The 21,515-nt window shown below is 36.4% G+C and overlaps 1 protein-coding gene across 3 annotated transcripts in view; it reads right to left on the reverse strand.

Moving 5' to 3' along the window:
• mvb12bb (multivesicular body subunit 12Bb) overlaps positions 1–18,413 on the reverse strand; it is a 53,964-nt gene extending 35,551 nt beyond the window's left edge. The window contains exons 1-6 of one of the 3 annotated variants that reach the window (XM_067395076.1): positions 18,335–18,413; positions 14,371–14,486; positions 9,459–9,566; positions 5,605–5,698; positions 4,347–4,476; positions 2,616–2,723 (exon numbers count right to left, since the gene is read on the reverse strand). In XM_067395076.1, coding sequence (XP_067251177.1) covers positions 2,616–2,723; positions 4,347–4,476; positions 5,605–5,698; positions 9,459–9,566; positions 14,371–14,486; positions 18,335–18,356 — 578 coding nt within the window. In that variant the 5' untranslated portion in view covers positions 18,357–18,413. Of the gene's footprint in view, positions 1–2,615; positions 2,724–4,346; positions 4,477–5,604; positions 5,702–9,458; positions 9,567–14,370; positions 14,487–18,131; positions 18,203–18,334 lie in introns of those variants that run through there. The other 2 variants (XM_067395075.1, XM_067395077.1) reach the window with 2 other exon arrangements.
• Between the last annotated feature and the right edge of the window lie 3,102 nt (positions 18,414–21,515).

The following is a 21,515-nucleotide window of genomic DNA, read 5'->3' on the forward strand; positions in this document are numbered from 1 at the left end:
TTGCAGTTGGACATTCACACAGACGTAGGAGCATGAAATGTAATAACACCAAAGTGCACAGTCTGTGATCACAGCAGGTATCGGAGTGGGGAGGCGTGGATCCTCGCTTGGAGGTACAATTTATTCTTCTCCAACTTGAAAAGTGGCTTCAAAAGAGAGAAGAATTAACAGAGTGAGACGGAAGTGTGTGAAAGTGTGGGACTGGATGTAGGATGACTTAGAGACATCAAACACTTCTCCCTTATAGCTGCCCCTTCCAAAAAAATACACAGCACAAAGGGCTTTATTCAAGCCACGCAACCACGATAGGTTTTAGAGGTTGGTCTTGCGCAAAGGTTCAAAGAGCAAAAACTTCAGACAATATTTCAAGTGGAGCCCAATGGAAAATCTTATGCTCATCGCAGGATGAAAGCAACAAATGATCACAAAGAATTTATGTGTGAATCGGCCCAAGTCAGATTCAACGCCATATTTCATTTGAAGTGAACAAAACTGAAGGAAAAAGATAAAGTCCTTTCAATGTTGTACAGTATTGTTGAGGACCTGTTTGCTTGATCATTCACCTGGCGATACACTGAAAATACGTTTCAATGAAATTTGTAGAAAGACATATTTTCTATTGCTCCATTCCAAAATCTAGCAAGATTACTACATAGGCAGCATTTTAAGGCATCACAGTCAATCCCAACGCAAATAATGCATTCAAGTCATTTTTTGGAAAGATTGTCTTTATGAGATGATTGTATTTATGAGTCACATGAATGGCACCAAAGTTGTGAGAAACTCTGTAGCTTAGCGCTCCTTGCCCGGAAAGGTCACGCCTCTAACCATAACGTGTGCTGCACATAGTTTTACATGTGGATTATTGTGGTGTTGTGCCGAATGAACACAAAAGACAATAATTCCCGAGAGACTGAACTCTTTAATCTCCACAAGCAGCGACAGAAAATGTACAACGTTAGCACTCACTCAGAAGAGTATCTCGTACGGAAAACAGCCATATACATAAACACAGTCCCCTCTCGTGGCCATTATGTGCACTGCAGTCCAACATTAACTATTGCAGTAAGGATACCACAATAATAATTATCGGGAATAAGTTAAACATAAATTGTAACCATTGATCTCTAAGTACAGCGTCCCTGGGAAGGCCAAACAAAGGTGATTGGACTGCGGGATGAAAATAACAGCGTTTCGACGACAAACACACTCTACAAACACAACTCTTGTGTATTCCTGTGGGCGGAGGTTAGTCAAAAAACTGTTTTAGTGACATCATTAAAGAAGGAAGTAGAGGGATGTAGTCCAAACTGGCCGTTCGATGTAGGCGACTTCTGTTAAATAAAATATCTCTCTTGGCATTGAACTTTGAGCTTTAAAATTTTACAGATTTTATTTATACTCTAGTTAGTGTGTAATGTTGTTGTTAAAGTTTGAAACATGGGATCACGAAGAACGGGACCTTTAAACCAACTCTGCTCAGATTACATATGGTCCTGCTCTATATAGTGTTAAAGTAACACTGAAGCAGAGTTAAAGTTAATGAGATAATTAAGTGATTAATTAAGTTATGATTGAGCATTAGTGATGAACACCTGCTGTTAACAAGCAGAATCACTGAAGAGAAACATAACTACAAATGACTTCCAGCCACAGCCCTAGATGAAATCAACTGAAGATAAAAGAAATTAAATTAAACAACTTCACAAACAGTATATTATCTCATTAACTTTAACTCTGATCCAGTGTTATTTTAACTCTATGTAGAGAGGGACCATATGTTCTCTGAGCAGAGTTGATTTAACTCTGGGGATTTTGCTGTGTATAACCTCCAAAGTAGGCAATACTAAACACTGAGACTATATTATCTCTCAAATCCTCATAATTTGTCCAGCAGCAGGCTCTTAAGGTAAAAGTACTGAACTGGCAACCTTGTTGTAAAGGTATTGAAATATAAAGTGGCTAAAGCTTGCAGAACTAAAACTCCAAATAGACTTTATGTGCAGAGGCCCTAACTGCAGTGCCAAGACCCTCATGGCCTTCTGGCATGCTCAAATCTAGCACTTTCAGTTGGCACCATCCACATACCCCCACTAACGAACCATTGGAGGGGAGCCGTGATTGTTTATTTACTATTTACAGAGGAAAAACCCCACTACTTCCTGCTCATAAATAATTGACATGTTTGAGTTGGATGAGGTACAAAGTCACACTCCCCCTCTGTCTTCTTCCCTTCAGGCTGTGTGTTTATGTGCGTGGCTGCTGGGCAGACTGTGTTTTTTTTGTTGTTGTTGTGTGTCAAAGCAGACAACAGACTGAGCTCTCCTCATGGCAGTCTCTCTGCTTGAGCACTTTCTTCACATCGTGGCTTTTTTGTCCATGCTGAACTTCGGGTTATCAATGGAAACACACTCAAATATCTTATGCTGCATTCAACTCGAAAAGGCTGAATTTCCAACTTCCTACATACTGTATATGGATATGTATATGTATACTTAATTTTACAGATTGTTGGAATATCCCACATCTGATGAGACTCAATGACAATGAACAATTTCACCTCCTATATATAGGCTATATGGTACAGTATATTGTATTCTTATGAAGGGTCCTACCTGACAACACCAAAAGCAGTTGTAGAGGAAGAGGACGTTTTGTGCCCTGTGTCCTGCGACTTAGTGACTTTTCCCAGCTGATACCAAATCCCCAAATTATTCAGCTCTCTGTGGACAAACCAAGCATCATCAAGAATATTTAAAAATTAATTCAATTCTCAGAATAGAATTAAACAGCATTTAGTAATAAGAATAGAATATGTATAGGCTTTGTCTTGGTGGACTACTGCTGCTGTCATGAGTTAAAGCTACTGCCGAAACACGCACATAAATACAGTGAATAGGATATGAGTGAATAGGATACAAGCAAGGAAAGTATGGAGAACCCCCAGAGCAGATCTATGCAGGTGGTGCTAGGGAAGGTGTGGGGCTAGGAAAAAACCCATGGTGCACTACACTGAATTGAGCCGGTTCAGGACGGAAATAAATAGGTTTAGTTGATAGAACAAAAAGATTGTTTAGCCAAAGCAGCTGGCTTTACGAGAACCAATCAACTGCTCAGAAGAGTTTCATGACTGAACTATATATAAGATTGGGGTCCGTAATGTAAGATTGGGGTTTTAAAGGTGCTAAAGAGGATCTTTTCGTCGACTGAGAAACCAAAGACCGTTACTGAGTTTTTGAAATGAGCGCATGCGTAAGAACAACCCCCCTCCTTCACAGCTCATTTTGAGCGAACACCTCCCAAAACTCGTGCACGAGTATTGGAACACGAGTGTTTACCACCAACATTCACTGTGTCATGTTAGTGGATTCATTATGTCGGACTCAAGGCAGGTAATTCATAATCTGCAGTTGTTACTCCTGTCTCCTGACAAAAACATTGCATGTAATAGTCTTTTATCAGTTAGTAAAGACAGTTTCAAGTAATATTGCAAAAATGTATAAAACAAAACATCCTCTTTAGCACTTTTAATAATTAATAATACTTGATAATATTCAGAAAACTTACCGTTCATCAAAGAATCCTGGAAAAAATATATCACGGTTTCCACAAAAAAATATAAAACAGCACATCTGTTTTCATAAGAAATGTTTCTTAGTCACCAAATCAGCATATTAAAATCATTTCTGAAGGATCATGTGACTAGAGGCTGGAGTAATGGCTGCAGAAAATTGCCATCACAGGAATAAATTACATTTTAAAATATATTAGAAAACAGTTTTAAAATGTAAATAATATTTCACAAATTTGTTTATTATTATTATTATTATTATTATTTATTTATTTTGATCAAATAAACGCAGCCTTGATGAACATAAGAGACTTCAAAAACATGTTACCGACTCCAAACTTTTAAACAGCCATTGTATAAACCTGCTGTGAGAGCCTGAAAGCAAAAACACTTGCTCAGTCTATATGGTATGATATGGTGTTACATTAAACATTTAAAATTGGCATTAAAATAATATCTAATGTTTGTAAGACATATCAGGAGTGGCTTTAAACACTGTTGGAAAAGCAGCACCAGTAAAGAAAGCACCCATAATGCCTGTAGCAGGCCGCAGGCACTGAGGGGCACTAGAGGAAAACACAGACAGACCAGAAGAACAATCATCTTCAGTTAAAAAAATGACGATTCAGACAGCATAATAAACATGGCTCCAGGATATTTACTTTGGTACTTTTTTACCCTCAGAGGGAATAGTGACCAAAACATCTACATCAAACACAATAATTCTCAAAAGACATGTCATGTTTGTAATTTATCCAAATATATGATATCTTACCCTATAAATGTATAATTAGTGAGGCTGTGCTTTGATTTCCCCAGTATAACCACATCACATATAGCCGTATCGGTGCTGTTCCTGGGGACCAACTTCACACACAGCCTATCCTTCCTCAAAGCCTGTTCCTCTGAGAGAGAAAGAGATATAACAGTCATAACATAAACAGCCCTAATCATGTCTTTCATTTATCAGCAGTCTAACTACATTTACACCAGAGTCCAAACGTGCCTTTATATGCCACAGTCCCATAGACTCATAACTAAAACCAACATTACGCAAACATATTGCCTGACCCATTTGTCCTTGGGAAGCCTTATAAACAATGACACAACAATCTAACTACGTATTATATATATAAAATACCTATTTCCTAACGGTTTATTCAGACAGACAAGCTAAATATATATATGCATTAATATTTGAACACCTTATAAATGCAACGTATATGTGCCTTCAGCCTCAAAACATCATATAAGTATATGAAAGCCCATCATAATTGCATAAAAATGTCTTTGGGAGCTAGAGGGGAATCTTCAGTGTCAAGTGTGTAAGAAGCATATAAGAGACTTGACTGAGAGTGAAATGGCAATATAGTGGCTGAGGCATCTATTAAACATGTCTTTACTACAATAAAGTGGCACATTAAAACCAGCGCCCAATAAGACTCCATCTTCTTTTTAGTCATTCCTCCAGAACCCGCTACCAGACTCGGCCATATTACTCCTGAGCCCATCCCATTCGTTTTGAGGCGGCGCCGGGGCGAGGGCCGTGTAAATGCAATAATAATGAAAATAATAAACATGCTGCCCTCACTCCCTATGCCAAAATAATACTGCGGCGTTCTCAAAGGCGCGGTGAGAGGAGAAGAGAGAAGACGAGAAGGGGAGAAATACATAGCACTCAAAAAGCACTAAAGCATCAAGGGAATGCATTTCATTAATATTAGATAACCACCATCCACTCCCGCTCTGCACAAATAAATACATAAATAAATAAGCACATCATAAAGAAAAGCTGGGTTCTGGCAGAGATAAACAATGACTCATCGTTCTCCTCTCCTCCTACCTTCAGGGCAAAATGTTTATTTTACTCTCTCGCACTATCATAAATTAAGCTAAACCTGAGCCCATGAAACATTCACATTCACAACCTCTGGAGAAGCGCTCCCTCAGGATGACTACAGAGAAGAGAGAGAGAGAGAGAGAGAGAGAGAGGAAAAAAAAAAAAGTCTATTTTTGAAGGAAACTGTGCTTACGGGTATCCATGGTGTCTTGGATCGGAGTGAAGCCCTCTGGCAAACAGTCCTTCAAGTCAATCAACTTCATGTCCACGACCACGTTGCATAATTGCTTCTGCCACAAAATTTAGTGATATAATAATGATTATATGAGTTTAAACCATTATAACAATGAGCCTGTTCAATAAAGCACTTCGCAGAAGTTAAAATTACATCTGGAAACAGGCAGCTTTCAATTATGCATGATTCGTACCTACAATGAAAGGCCACTGTAGTATTTTGCAGACACGCACACACAATTTTGTTGAATCGCTGCCCTCTTTTAAGCATGCAAGCACCTGTGTGCTAGCCATCATCTTCAGACATGGCAGCCCAACGCTAGGGCCAGTCGGTGGCAGGCCAAATTGCTTGTGCTTCAGAACAGGGAGTACTTGAAAACAATCAGGAGCTGTTTAGTTGACATTTTCAAGCATGACTTTTTCCCTCAGCCTTCCCAGCCTGGACTCATTATGGTTCCATTTTTCGCAGTAATAAATAGCAATAATCCAGCAAAAGCCCTGAAAGAGTGCAGCTAGCATAGCGTGACGTGATGAGTCCGACATTCTGGATGCCGTCGCTACTGTTACCCGGCAGTTATTACCACTACAGACCATTTTTATTCATAGTTCTGACTTGAGGGTACGAATATGGATGAATGCTATTACTATGCATGAGGCATGTTTTTTTTCTTCTTCTTTTTAACACTTTTTTTTTTTTTTTTTTTTTTTAATAAAAGACGCGGGAGAGATTTTTCCCATCAGGACCTGACAAAGGGCCATCTACCTCCAACCCTGAGTATGATAAATCACAAACTGTTTACTTCCCACCACATAATTCACTGGCTAATTCTGTAGAATCTGTTTTTGTCATAGACAATTACAGTGGGGGCCACTTTGACTGACAGACAAAATAGCCTTTGTTGATGGCGCTGCCATGTTTTATTAGCGTCAGGGACTTCAAAACAGTGCAGACACACATTTTAAGACTCCATGCTGGAGAGGTGGCAGAGGGGACTGATGTGCTACATACTAAAACTGCAGCTCTCATTTAACTTGATCAACAGGCAGGAATTGTCCTGGGTAAACCAGTCACAGTGCAACGTCATCTCTGAATCTCATAATATGGAGCTTAGAAGATGTATAGCTTTCCTGCAATGATAACAATATAGCACCTTAAAAAGTAGGGTGGGACTTGATTTCACAAAACAAATGTGAGTTTGCTAAAACAATGGCCTTGTTTACACCTAGTTTTAAGATGAGTTTACAGCTTCACTGTGGTCGTAACCAGTGTTGAGGGCAACGCATTACAATTATATGTGTAATCAGATTACTTTTTTAAGTAACTAGTAAAGTAACGCATTACAATTTCAATTTATAACAAAATATCCAAGTTACTTTTTCAAATAACGCAAGTTACTTTTTCACATTTATTGACTGACAGTTTTGAGAAATAAAGTGCAGAGGTGTTGCATGATGGTTATTGTAGTTCTAGACTAAATGTGAACATGCATTTATTCATCTCACTTGCACAAAAACATTCAGTATTCCTCAAAATGAATAAAAACTGTGAAATGCAATTTCAAAATTTTATGCAAACGTAATAATTACTGTATTAAATCACACAAATATACTTTATGTATTTAATCTCACTTTATTAACCAATGTCTTTGCTGCTGACTTTCAATCTAATTCAACCATACTAATAAGCAAAAATTACTTAAGATTAGATTTACAAATAAAAGTAACTTCCTTCTCCTGTATCCTATTCTTCTTTAATCCATAATATTTGTTTGTGGTGCGCCCTCTACTGTACAGGTGTAAATATACATTTCCTTCAGCCTGAGGCTTATTCATTTCCTTTTGGATGTGAAATGGCCTTAACATTAACCAAAAACAGAACAAGCTGCCCAGCCCAGATAAGAAAAAAAAAAATAAACACAAAAGTAATGTAACATTACTTTTCATAAAACGTAACTGACGCAATAAGGGACTTTTTTAGGGACTAATGCAGTATTGTAATGCATTACTTTTAAAATTAACTTTCCCCTAACAACTGGTCGGGATACATTTTACAAATTTTAAAGAGCAAAAAAAAGAAAAAAGAAAAAAAAGAAAAAAGAAAAACACTTTTTTAAGACCAAAGGTTAACATTAGATTAATGATTTACCATGTGCTATGAGCAGTCTTGAACATGTACCCGTACATGTGTGTGTTATGATAGTGACTGCCCATGCCCTTGAATGTGGCATTATATCCCACATATATCATGATATTATTCCAAAGAGCAGGGTTTTTTAAACATTTCGATGTTAAAGACGCCTTAATATGATGATCTCCTTGTGAGGGATCCCTTTCTAAAATGATTAACTATATATATATATATATATATATATATATATATATATATATATATATATATATATATATATATATATATATATATATATATAAAATTATATATATATAATATATAATTTTGGTCACATTATATTAGGTGTCTTTAACTACTATGTAGTTACATTAAATAATAAGGTAATTATGTAATTACAGAAATTGCAGGGTTTTTTTTTTTTAATATAAGTACAATGTATAAACATGTATGTATAGTGCATTGTATCAAATGAACATGCATTTTTTTTTTCTTTTACATTTTTATTTAACACTTCCTTGTGACCCCTGGACATCTGGCTGAAAACCCTTGCAATAAAGAAGAAAACAAACAAACAAACAAAAAACTAGATTTTTTTTTTTTTTTTTTTTTTTTTTATGGGCTGGACTGAAAACGTTTTAAAAATATTCATTCATTAATCAGTGAAAGGCATTTTGTGGCAACAGTGCATATTAAAGGAAAAAGCAGATGCACTGGTGAGATGCAACACTGAATAACAATGACCCACCAAAACAAGCTTATTATCCACAGCCTATTTTTGTCATCCTCACAAACACTACAAGCACAGCTATCAGCAGGTTAAACCCAATTATGAACACAAGGTAATTTTCTTTCAGTAAATACATAATTTTGAGGGATTTTAATTCTAGACAGAGATAAAGTGTAGAATGCTTTCTAAAAAGACATGCTATGTTTTGCCTTCGCTTACACAGCAAACAGAGGAACAATAAAGGTAGGGCAACTCAACTTTGCATTGTTCACCTTAAATGAAGACCGATAACCTAAACAGCATGACTGGGCCACCTGTTTCACTTTTGAGACAGATACCTGCACATAAAAAGACGCTCATTCTCAATTTAGCTCAGCCGAATGTGAGGGAAATGTTCAAATAGTTCCAATTCACAGAGGAATCTTTTAAAATAGGTGCTCCTTTAGCAAGCATATTGGATGGTTGTTTGATGTGTCATATTTCATAAGCAAGAATCCCCAGAGACCAAAAGTTTGACATTTTTTGGATGCTTTCTCCATCTTTGATGAATGGCTGGGAGGTATTCAAACTGTCTATAGGGACCAGGTTAATTAAGCCAAATGAAATCGTAAACTAGTAACACGGAGAGTTGCGTTTATGAATAATCATAAACCAAATTCCTTCGGGAGAGCTAGAGATCATCAATGAATTTTCAAATGCAAACATGCTGGGACTTCACACATCAAGTGAAAAAAAAATATTCTCAAACCATTCTAAATGCAGAGTAGTATTTGCATTCGGTTTAGATACTTCTCTTTAAAGGAGGAACATATTTTGAAGGAGTTTGTGATCAAAGATCTGCAGAGAACCCTAATGAGGGATGGACTGAAGCAAACGGGGCAAACACACTTTATGACGGCGTGTGAAGAAACTTGAGAAAAACTTGCAATGTGCACGTTTACACTTTTACACTTACATTTTTGGAGGTGGCAGCTCGGGTGAAGCAGAGATAGCGTGTGACCTTGGATTTGAATATGCTGTCCTTCCACAGGTTGGCGTCGAAGCCATCTGTTGTTTGTGCAACCTACGTGAAAAGAAAAAAAAAAATACACAGAGAGGAGAATGTGCATTGAGGTGAGATCAAGTTAATGTATGGACGATGAGCATGTTTCCTTTTTTTGCCCTGCTATGTGCAGACTTGGCTTAATTAAGGCTTGCTTGAGCTCTCACTCCATCTCATTAGAGCCCTACGCAAGTGGAGAAGAATCCTCAGCCTCCTAAAAAGGGTAAAAATACCATTGGCCCCCCATGGGACAACAATGAAGAGATAAGACCTCACAAAGAAGGCCTTTGAACAAGCTAAATGAGACTTCATTGTGCTCTGCAGAGATGCCTTTCTGAAATACAGTAAAAACAATGGCAGTCATGATTTAAGAATTTGCCACATGGTGTTGAATTAGAATTGCAATGACAGGAAGTGGAATTTACTGAATTGCAATTCAATGAAATTCAACAATCACAAGTCAGTTAATGAGTCCAACACAATTTTTGTGACAAAATTGGAATATGGTGGAATATATTTGTAATTTTAGAATGCAATTTATATTTTCATATTTACCTGATTATTATATTGTATATTTAATTTATGTACTGTCATAATACTGTCAAATCAACATATCCATCAAAACCAAAAAATGTCCACCACATTGTTTTAACTACAATATTATATAATCTCTTAGTATAGTTCTTATTCCATTATATTATATATGTACATATATATATATATATATATATATATATATATATATATATATATATATATATATATATATATATATATTGAATAGCTATTCTCAATTCAGTCCTGAAAGGCACACAACTCTAAAGTGAACTCTTGTGAGGTCTTGACAGGCATACATTAAGCTTTCAGAAAAGACAGACAAAAACAGACACAGAGGAAGACAGAGTGGTGGACAGAGACAGCAAGAGTGTGGTGGAGCTACAGCGTCCGCAGCCGTTGGCTAGGACCAAAGCTCTCAGGAGGAGTCTATACATCAACCGCAATATCCTCCTCTCCTTCCCGTCTCCCTCCTCCCTTTACAAGACAACCCATCCTGGACAATTTTTCCAGGTCAGTGCCCCGCTCCTCCTGACAGCGTAAACAAAGAGCTGGAGCTGTGAAGCCCAAAGTCAAACAGGGAGGAACCAGGCACCAAAGGAGTCAGTATGCCACCGTGCAGCCGGGGCAGGCAACGCAGACTGAATGTGGAAACAGTTTCTAAGTATTGGGACTAGTAGAGGGAGCGGAGATACCTTTACTTCAGTGGAAAATAAAATAAACTTTGAAACACAATTGAAAGATGCTTAAATATAAGTCTTCTGTGTCTAATGGTTCACTGTCTGTTGATGTATACTTGCATCTGTTTAGAGGTTGCTGATAAAAGTTCAGAAGCTTAGATAAAACTAATTTTGTTGTGTAAAGTTGTTTAATAAATAGATTTGTTTGAACAAACAAAGCGAAAAAGTTGTGTGATGCTTGCTAAAACTAGCACTTAAAAACAAACAAATCTTTCAGTTTTTGTTTATATCTGGCTGTGTGAAGGTTTTTGTGTTTGTTTGCGCTATTAAAACTAATTAATTTTATTCTGCTGGTTAGACAAGTTTTAAACAGTCAAAGCTTTGAAGTCTTGATAAAACTAGCTACTAAAAAACAAATCTTTCATTTATTGTTTATATTTGGTTGTGTTAAGGTTGTTAATAAGTAAACATGCTTGTTTGCATAAACAAAGTGAAACAACTGCATGCTGCTAGATACTCAAGTACTGTTGACAATAATGTAGAATGGTCAAAATTCAAACACTTGCTAAAACTGAAAAAAAAAAATAAATAAATATCTATCAGCTTTTGTCTATATAAAAAAGGGTTGTTAGTAAACAGAGACAACAAAGTGAGACAAAAAAGGTGTTGTTTGAAGCTGTTGATAAACAGAGTACAAACAATTCAAAGTTTAAAACACTTGCTAAAACTAGCAGCTAAAAACAAACACATTGTTTAAGTTTCTTTTGTATTTGGCTGCATAACATTTTTTTTAATAAATAAACATGTTTGTTTGTGCAAACAAAGTGATACAGTTGCATTGATTGACAGAAGCTAACCATTTCAAATGGGCTAAGTTCAAACACTAAAAACAAAAAAAAGTTAAATCGAAAGATTAATTTTTATATTTGGTTGTTTAAAGGTTGTTAATATGTTTGTATAGGTAAAATGACAGTGGATAGATGAGCACAGTAAGAAGCTATTGATAATCAGTTTAGAATTGTCAAACTTCAAAACTCTTGCTAAAACTAGATCTTAAAAACAACAAACACATGTTTGAGTTTTTGTTTAATCTGGTTGTAATAAATAAATGTTTGTTTACACAAATAAAATTATTTGATCCTGCTGATTAGATAATCAGAGTATAAAACAGTCAAAGCTTTAATGAAACTAGTTTCTAAACATCAAATCTTTAAATTTTCATATATATTTTGTTGTGTAAAGGTTGTTAATAAATAAATGTGTTTGTTTGTGCAAACAAAGTGAAACAGTTGCATCCTGCTGCGTGTGATGGAGGGAAAGGCCAAGCGGAACAGGGCCTCTGAGAACACGTTGGTGCCATGTGGCGTGCACCGGATCCTCAGCGCCAGTGGGCAGAACCCCAGCACCGTGCCAACCCACAGACAACCCGCCGGAGACGGCAACAGTTGGGGACTGGTGGGTGGGGCGGGAAGTGAGAGAGAGAGAGAGAGAGAGAAGAAAGAAAATGGAGGGAGAAGAGGAAAGCGGAGAGGAAGAACTGTAGCTGCCCGTAAGCTTAACGGAGGGTTGTTTTATACAGTGTTTGCTTTGTGCTTTGTTTTATTCACAAAACTTCCCCTCTCTCTTTCCGCCCTGGTTCTTTTCTCAGTCTTTTTGTGGCACACCCACATACACAACAGATACACACACACACAAAACATTTTCCTAGAGGCCATTGATACTGTTGTCCTAGTTTCCCCTCTCAGTGCTCTGGGATTGCTGAGAGTTGCAGAAGCGCCGGAGAACCAGCCACCCTTGTGTCAGTGCCATCTGAATCCTAAACAAACACAGGGCACTGGTGCCAAGCTCTGTTGGAGGCCTCATCTGAAAGAGTTGTTAAAATCTATCCTCAGGACATAGGCAGAAGGATTCGTGGCTCAGAGCCGGCCAGAGGAAGATCCGAAATAAAACCTAACCTTGTCAATAAATAATGTTTGTGCCTTCAGGGAAGGGAAGTAAATAAAAACATATAATTTTTACTTTTTAAATGTTTAATTTTGAGTAAAACTGTAATTTTACACTGTTTTATAAGGCTTTAGCAAGTTTAACTAAAAGTTAAACTTTAGCAAGGAAACTGAATCCAAATGCAGATTTATTTATAAAGAACCACCCAGAACAACATGAAAAGATATTAACTACAAAAAAAAAAAAAAAAAAAAACAACAAAAAAAAAGAACTTACCAATTAATACCTGAAAAACACTGAACAATGCCTGATATAGGGTAAGAGAAACATTAATAAACTGAAGCTAAAGGGCAAACAAACTAAATTGCATGACAAACAAATGATAACCAGAAACCATCACAAAACATAACTAATCAACTAAACTAGACTTAATACATTAAAATAAACTATAAAAAATTAAAATACATTAAATTGTATTGAAAAATTATTATAAGTGAAAAGTGTGAATTAGTTCAAATTAGTGAATTGGGGTGATTTGTAGTCAAAAACAGTAAAAGGGTATGTTTCTACTTATTTTTGTTAGGATTTACTTTTTTTTCTTATACTTTTATCATTTAAAAAAAAATGCTACAGTAAAAAAAAAAAAAAAAAAAACTTTTATTGGACATTACGTTTTACTGCAAAATACTACAAAATGTATAGTTTTTTGTAAGTACAAAAATATGGATTACCGTTTAATTTACTGTGAAGATTTATATTACTTTTAACAAGACAATTAATAAAATAAGTAAATTAAGTCAATTAAAATAAGTAAAATATGATAATATTTAAAATATATATTAAAAACAAAGAGTAAAAGGACATTCCCAGATGTCCCTGCAAGACAGATTACATTTGATTATTTTATTTAAATACTTACATTTCTTATTATTTTCAGTCATGTTATTGGATTTTTATAGAAGTTTGTTTCCCCCACTGAATAAGAAATAAAAAGGTAATTGCAACTTTTTATCTCGCAATTCTGACTTTATAACACGCAATTGCGAGTTTATAAAAAGACAGCGAGATACAAACTTGCAATTGCAAGAAAAAAGTCAGAATTGTGAATTTATATCTCGCAATGCTTGTTTCTCAGAATTGTGAGATATAAACTCGCTATTGTGAGAAAATGACAATTGCGAGTTTACAGTTTATCTCACAATTCTGAGGGGGAAAAAAGTCTAAACTGCAAGATATAAACTCCCAATTCTGACTTTTTTCTCGAAATTGTGAGTTTATATCAAACAATTCTGACTTTATAATTAGCAATTTTGAGTTTATATCTTGCAACTAATACTTTTCTTTTATATAGATATAAACTCTTTTTATATAAAAACTTTTTTTTCGTAATTTCGAGTTTATATCTCGCAATTATGAGAAAAAAGTTAGAATTATGAGATGTAAACTCGCAATTGTAAGAAAGGTGCACACCATAGATGCTTCCATAGATGTTTAGGTTACATTCTATGTTATTTATAATGTTTGTTTCATTATTTTTTAGTGTTAATTTAACTAAATTTCATAAACAACTGCTTATTATATTCTTATTTATAAATTGTAGGGACCAAATCACATACTGTATATATTTTTGGCAACTGCAAACTCACGATATAGTAGTCTGCTGGAGGTTCTTTTTTGGATGCCAGCACACCGATATCAGTGATGGCTTCAGGCTGTAGCTCAATTTTAGCACCGGAGATGTCCTGAAGATCTGCCATGCTTGCTGAGCGAGAGAAATAAATGTTAAAATAACACACACACTTACAATAGTTACAATAGTTTATTTTTATAGCAAAACAAAACTTCTCGCGCATCCCACTAACACACAGTGCTGGGCATAAATAAAGACTAAAATACAGAAAGACTGCAAAACACTTTAGAGCTACTGACAAAGTGTAAATTTATTACCACGGGAGCATCCATAAAGAATTAAAGTGCAACTTTACAGATTTTTCTTTGTATTGTTACAATGTCGGTAGTACATGTGGCCAAAATGATTAATGTTTGCTTGTTCTCTGTGCTACCTGGACTGAGAAATTTATGTTTATTTGTCAGCAAAAAGTCCACTGGATGGTGCTAAACGTGTCATCTGGCAGACTTTTGACAGACTTCCGGGGCTTTCGTGAAAATTACAAATAATGCTTCCATATTTTTGTATCCCCGCCCACAGACAGTCGGATCGACAGAGGGTTATTAACATAACAGCTATTGTAAGGGTAGGTTTTTTCACTAACAAAAATGTATAAACGGAATGTATATTTTTTCAAAAAATTTTTGCCTGTACACAAAGTTGTTTTGCTTCGGGAGTTGGGTGGAACTGACAGAACGGTGATTTCTCCACCTGGCCTAAAACGCTGCATTCGTGGTCATCCAGTTTGAAATGTTGACTACAAACATGGAGGTTTTACAGATAGTCCAACGCGCCGTTCTCTCCGTATTTACAATTCTTTGCAGCCTTTAGCCACTGCCTACAATGTGCTGAATGCTTCACTAACGATTTACTCTTGGAATTCTTGAACCCAGAAACAATACAAGTTGACACCATTATGACTAAAAGTTTGCTAAGAAGTATTTCCTACTAAAGCAAGGTAGTATTTGACTCTGGTAAGTGTATCTATAGCAGATTGGTGGGAGTGGCCTTGGATGGCAACATGCCCTGTTCATTATGAGTGTTGATGTTTTCCTGTGTATTTGGCAAAAGGGAAGACAACAACATTTTTTCTGGCATCATCAATTATATTAAAAAAATCTATGAATATATAAAAACTCCAATTGCCATTGCCTTTCTGCTTGACGTAACTAGATGGCAATCAGTGCACAGTTTCTCAAGTAGGCCTATATGTGCTCTTCAGTACTGAAATTAGGTTTGGCAGACAAAGAAACAACAATACAAACCCACACACATATGCACAGGTGGAAACAAAGACAGAGCAAGAGATATGAAGATATAAATATATCAAAATAAACTCTCTGATGAAGGCTTTTCAGTACCAAACTGAACTCTCAGTGTCAGTAAGCTGAATGATAGTCATTGTGCTAATAGCTAGGCGTATGAGTCTCCTAAAACCAGAGAAACAATCATGCAGCAGGTCTCGTTTGTACACTAAATAAGCAGCGCAGACACAGACAATAATACTGCTGAGGGCCCAATTAGCAGGGTAATTAATTACTGCAAACCTTTTTTCCCCTGTAATGAGCTGCAGATATATGGAGTGGGATGACATTATGTTCTGAACTGTTTCAGATGAAATGGTTTTAGTGGCGGTTGTATATAAAGATGAGGGATCTTCATTCTCACATTAAAGAGTGGGAGTAAACTTTTCACTGCCTAAATGCCACCAGCAAATCTCTGGAAATGAGGTAATGCTTGCAATAGTTATGGCCACTTCCCTATTCTGTGTTTTCTTGTACATTTATTGAGATGTTAAGCATTACAGAATTCTGTTTAAAATGATTTATTTTAAATATGAAAATCATTAGGCTATTTATCTGAAAAACGTAATATATTATGGTGGGAATTTACTAAGAATTAACTGTGCCTGCAGACAATGTTATTTATTTGCATGTGCTGTCTGTGCAATTTTAGTGCCCGATTCACAAAAATAATTACGCACATCAGGTAAGTGCGCAAATGTATCCACAAAATAAGAATAAAGACATCTAAAACAGCTTTTTGTCAAGGACAAAAAAACAAAAAAACTTCAATTAATAATATAATAAATAAATAAATAAATAATAAATACTTCATTTAAAAAAGCTATTTAAAGGGACAGTTCACTCAAAATGAAAAATCATTTATTTCTAGGCAGCACAAAAGAAGATATTTTGAAAAATGACTTAGCATTTTTCTCCCATACAATGAAAGTCAAAGAGGTCCAATTTTGTTGGAGCCTGTTTAATTGTAAAGCAGTTCTTTTGTGTTACACAGAATAAACAAAGTCATTCAGGTTTGGAACAACATAAGGGTGAGTAAATGATGAAGGAATTGTCATTTTTGGGTAAACTACTACTTTAAGGGCATTTAACATCTGGTTAAACTGTATTGCAGGTGGTTAACATACAATATGTAGATTGTTGTGTTAAAATGCCACACACATACATTGTGCAACTGTCTAACTAGCCTCTAAGAATGTTGTGGTACACCTTTAAGGCTTTGAATGATAATAGGCCTACGTTAAGACCCAGTGGACCCAACACAAATGACCTGAGATGGAGTAGCAATACAAACATAATTAGGCTCCACCAAGTGAAGTCTCTCTAAACAACAAGCCATGGCGATCAGATATTTTCTAGGAAATCTAGATCAATCGTTGTCTATTTTCGTCCCAAGATGCTTCAGCCTAATGCGTACGCATGGATCACCAAGGATTAGTGACTAGCCTATGTGGAGGGTCCTTTGCCCTTTTATTAAATTACGTTTAAAGCAACCTACTGGAGTAAATGACACAGTTATTGCATTCAATCTAAATGTTTACCGAATTTATTGCAATTATGGTTATTAAATCTACAGGATTTACTGAGGCAGTGGAGGGTCTGTATATAAAAAGTCTGTCGGAGGGACTTATTAAGGAGAACCGAGGACGGCAAATTAGCTTATAGAGGGAGAATGATTTCTTTCTTGTGTTAATTTGTACACTAATCAATGCAGCCTTTTCCTAACTGTGCTGGGCTATTTGATTGTAAAGCAACTTTAATTGAAAAATGGAGGTCGGGCTGTCGAGACTGGGGGCGACTTTCTGTGGCACTAATGATGCACACTCATCTTATAGTGTCTTTATGTTAAAGATCAAAGAGAATGGAGCGGATCCAGCTTGCATCGCAACAGATGAAGGGGAATCAGTGATAGCAACAAACGACACATTTAAGGACACCATCAAACCACTGCCTGTCATAAGACAGAGTGAAAACAGTCTTCAAGAAATCTACCTACTTATGAATATCATTCTTACATAAATTATTAAGATAGTATGTATAACAATAACAACTAAATAAATACCATTTACCTGACAGCATAATTACTAAAGCATTTGCAACCAAAATGTACTTTTGAATCTAAACCAGCTGATGTATTTTACACAGAGTTGTCAGTTACAAATGAAAGTGACTGTTTTGATTTTTATGTGAACATAGTGTAATTCCAGTTTGCCTGTCTGAAAATGATGTCTGTATCAAACTCCATAAAGGAAGAATGTAAAACACGACATAGATAGGCCTACATCTACTATATTTCGCGCATATGCTATTTAAAAACTATATTTACATCGTTAATGTATGAAGATCACTGCATCATAGAAATCATAATCACTATAATACATACACGTTAGTGGTCACATGGTCAATGAGAGAACATAGAGATTCACTGACTCACATTCTAATTGAGAGACTGCATTTTTCTTGAGTTTCTCACTGGTTATCCAAAAACTAGAATAGCTCTCTTCGCTAGGGAAAAAATGGCCATTAGCTAACGAAATAACATATGTCAGCAAGTCATTAAATATTACTTGCGTTTTATAATCTGCACGCGATTTACGCGAGCTGAATGATTAAGCTGTGAATTCATATTTTGCTTACCTGAGGGAACCAGATGCCGCATGCGTATACAACTATAGATACTGAGATAACATTACATAGTCCTTTTCACTTCCGCAATTAGTCATGTTCTATCGATGTGGCAAATTATTAACTAGGTCTGTGGAAGTAAGAGTGACACCTGTTGTATATTTCTTACCTAAAAAATGTCTTAAAACCTCCTCGGTCCCGCGAGGGAAAACTTCACACTGTTACAGTATGTCCATTAGCCTACATTTAGACTTATGCACTTTAAATCTTATGTTGTTCTGATATGTTATGAACAGTATTGCAAGATAAAAGCAGGCAAAGCAGATTTACCGTGTAAAATGTGTAATTAGGAGGTTTATCAAATAAAATATTATTAAAATGATGATTCTAAACATTTCCTGGATCAGCTTACATGTTGCTATATCTAGTCCTACTGTAACTACTTTAATATGCAATGTGTGTAATGCACATTATAGTATAAAAAAAGCCTATAGTTAAATGTATTCAGAATAGACAATGACATAAATTATAAACCAAGTATGAAAAATGTTTTCATGTTATTAGATTTTTAACAAAAATTAAAATTGTACAAGGGGCATTTTGCCCTACATGTAGGGTAATATGTCCCCATGGGTGGGTATATTGCACCCAGTCTGACAAAGCAAGTTGCATTTACAGTCAAATCAGTATACAGGCAGTTCTAGCTTAAAATTAAAAAGAATATAATCAATAATTATGATTTACAAAATTATAATATCTTATTTGAAAAATATTGTTAGCTGATGCTAACTGGCTAGCTAACTAGCTACTGAACCATTGTACTCACATGAACTGTTTTAAATATGTTTTTAGTACATTAATGGATCTTGAGAGAGGAAATGTCATTGCTGGCAATGCAAGCCACACTGAGCCATCGGATTTAAACAAAAATATCTTAATTTGTCTTTCGAAGATGAACGAAGGTCTTACGGGTGTGGAACGGCATGAGGGTGAGTAATTAATGACATTATTTTCATTTTTGGGTGAACTAACCCTTTAACACAACCCTCATTTTTACAATTAAATAAACACACACCATCATTTAGTATGATTTATAGGCTGTTTTCCTCATGGGGACCAAAAATGACCCCACATGATCAAACATTTCTGGTATTAATAACCTCGTAGATACATTTCAACACTAATCATTAAAATAACATTGTTCCTCAGAAAACACCATTCAATTAAAACACAGAAATCAAATTCTATGTTTTTATTTTTTAAATTTAGGTAAGAAACTATTACATACCAGAAAATAAATATTCCACAATATTATCCTTGCATAGTAGAAGATGAATAATCTGTGTACATGCGGAGGGAGGCTCGTATACCCTCGTGAAGCACAGCGAGGTGGAACAGATTACGCCACAGCCAATTGCGTGGCATAAGAATACATCAGTCTGCATCGTCTAATGGCAGTCGCACAGTGGCATAATCCTGATGGATTTGACTCTGTCATTCCCTTGAAATAAGTTTCAGAGAAGAGAAAGAATACAGAAACAACAGCAAAAAGCATCTGTTATCAACCCAGTGTTCTGCTAGAGCTAATAATGCACAATAAGATCAAACGCACAGGAACTAAACAAGATTTAATGAACATAATAAGGTAATGAGACCTCTTACGCTCATCATCATTCATGAAAAACTGACAATGAATCAATGCCCGTGGCCCAGAGCAGGCGCCCGCCACTAGTGTACACTACAGACGTGTCAATGAGAGACTAATGGATGCCATCTCAACTGAGACTTGCTGTGTCAGTTTGGCTCACAACCAAACCACCCAAAAGCTGGAGAGAGCCGCGTGGCAGATAGCGAGAGCGCTACATGTGTTTCATGTCAGAGCGGGTATACAGCGCCGAGGCACGTCAGGTCACGCTGAAGCAGTGCCACCTGCTAAGTGTCTCTATAGTGTGATATAATGAGCCTTTGTCAATATTTCCTAAGCCTGTCGAGATGCTAAAGAAAAACGCAGTCGCCCCGAAACAATATGGCACGGTAATGCACCGTACATAGTAAAAGGTATTTCTTTGCTACTTTTACGCTACAGCAGCTAACACAGGCTGTCAAGCGATATCTCACGCACTTTCTGCAGTACAAACATCTCCACTAACTCCCCGAGCTGTTCTCCTTCATCCTGCTGTGTTATAGTGTCAGCTGAACTTCTCAATGTCACACCTGACTCTCCTGACAAGGTGGAAAAAAAAGACTACAAGCTTTGCTCTAACACCTCAGCTAGATTTCACAGACAGGCTGAAGTTGATGAAATAAAACGTGGAGTGTGGAGAGATGTTTTCAGAAGGAAGGAGGAAAGCAGGGAAGTGGCACACCTGTTAAAGTAATGGTCTAATTATGGAAAAGGTGGTGAAGCACTCAGCGCGAAACAGTCAGCGATCAGCATTCTCACACTAACTGTGAAAGCCGTCAGCCATTATGGGCTGGTTTTAATGCGCGCCCCGACGCATGCTGGGGATTTGCGGGTAAGATGAATGATGCCCGCATGTGTGAACGCGTGTGTGTGTGTGTGTGTGTGATGGGGGTGGAGATGGTCCGCTGAGCGATGCAGATGGTACATGGGAGGGGGGATCATTAGATATGAGGGTGCTTTGTTTGCAGCGCTGCATTTCTTACATTCCAATAAACCGCCTCTTCAGGTCCAGTAAATGCCACCCGTACAGTTCACTTTCACGGCCTTAAACTTCCTACAAAAGACCTTGTCAAAGGTATTGGATAATAAGGAGTTGCAAAATTCATATAAAGCTGTTTAAATGTCATGGGGCTCAAAGAAACAATGTAATGGCATGTTTGCATAAAGCATGTACTATGGAAATCTGTGCCTTTAGAAAGTTCCCAGATTTCTGCAGAATGTGAACGCCCATCAAGCACAAATTTATATGTGTGCCATGTGGAAAAGAAATGAAAATATTTTGGTATAATTTGAGAATGTGCTCCGTTACTAATAAGAGTGTTGAACTCTCAGATCTGTTTAGCACATTTTATCATGTGCAAATCAATCAATTCCACAGATTTGCTTGAGAAAAAGTAGTGACAATGTGGAAAAGTCTGCAGATGCAATCTAGGCTGTATATCTATCTATCAATCTTGGATGTGGCTAGCTCAAAATTTCTAAAGCAGTATCCAGAAGTAAGTATAGGAA

This window comes from Chanodichthys erythropterus, chromosome 9 (assembly GCF_024489055.1).
Source record: "Chanodichthys erythropterus isolate Z2021 chromosome 9, ASM2448905v1, whole genome shotgun sequence".
NCBI classification, from domain to species: Eukaryota; Metazoa; Chordata; class Actinopteri; order Cypriniformes; family Xenocyprididae; genus Chanodichthys; species Chanodichthys erythropterus.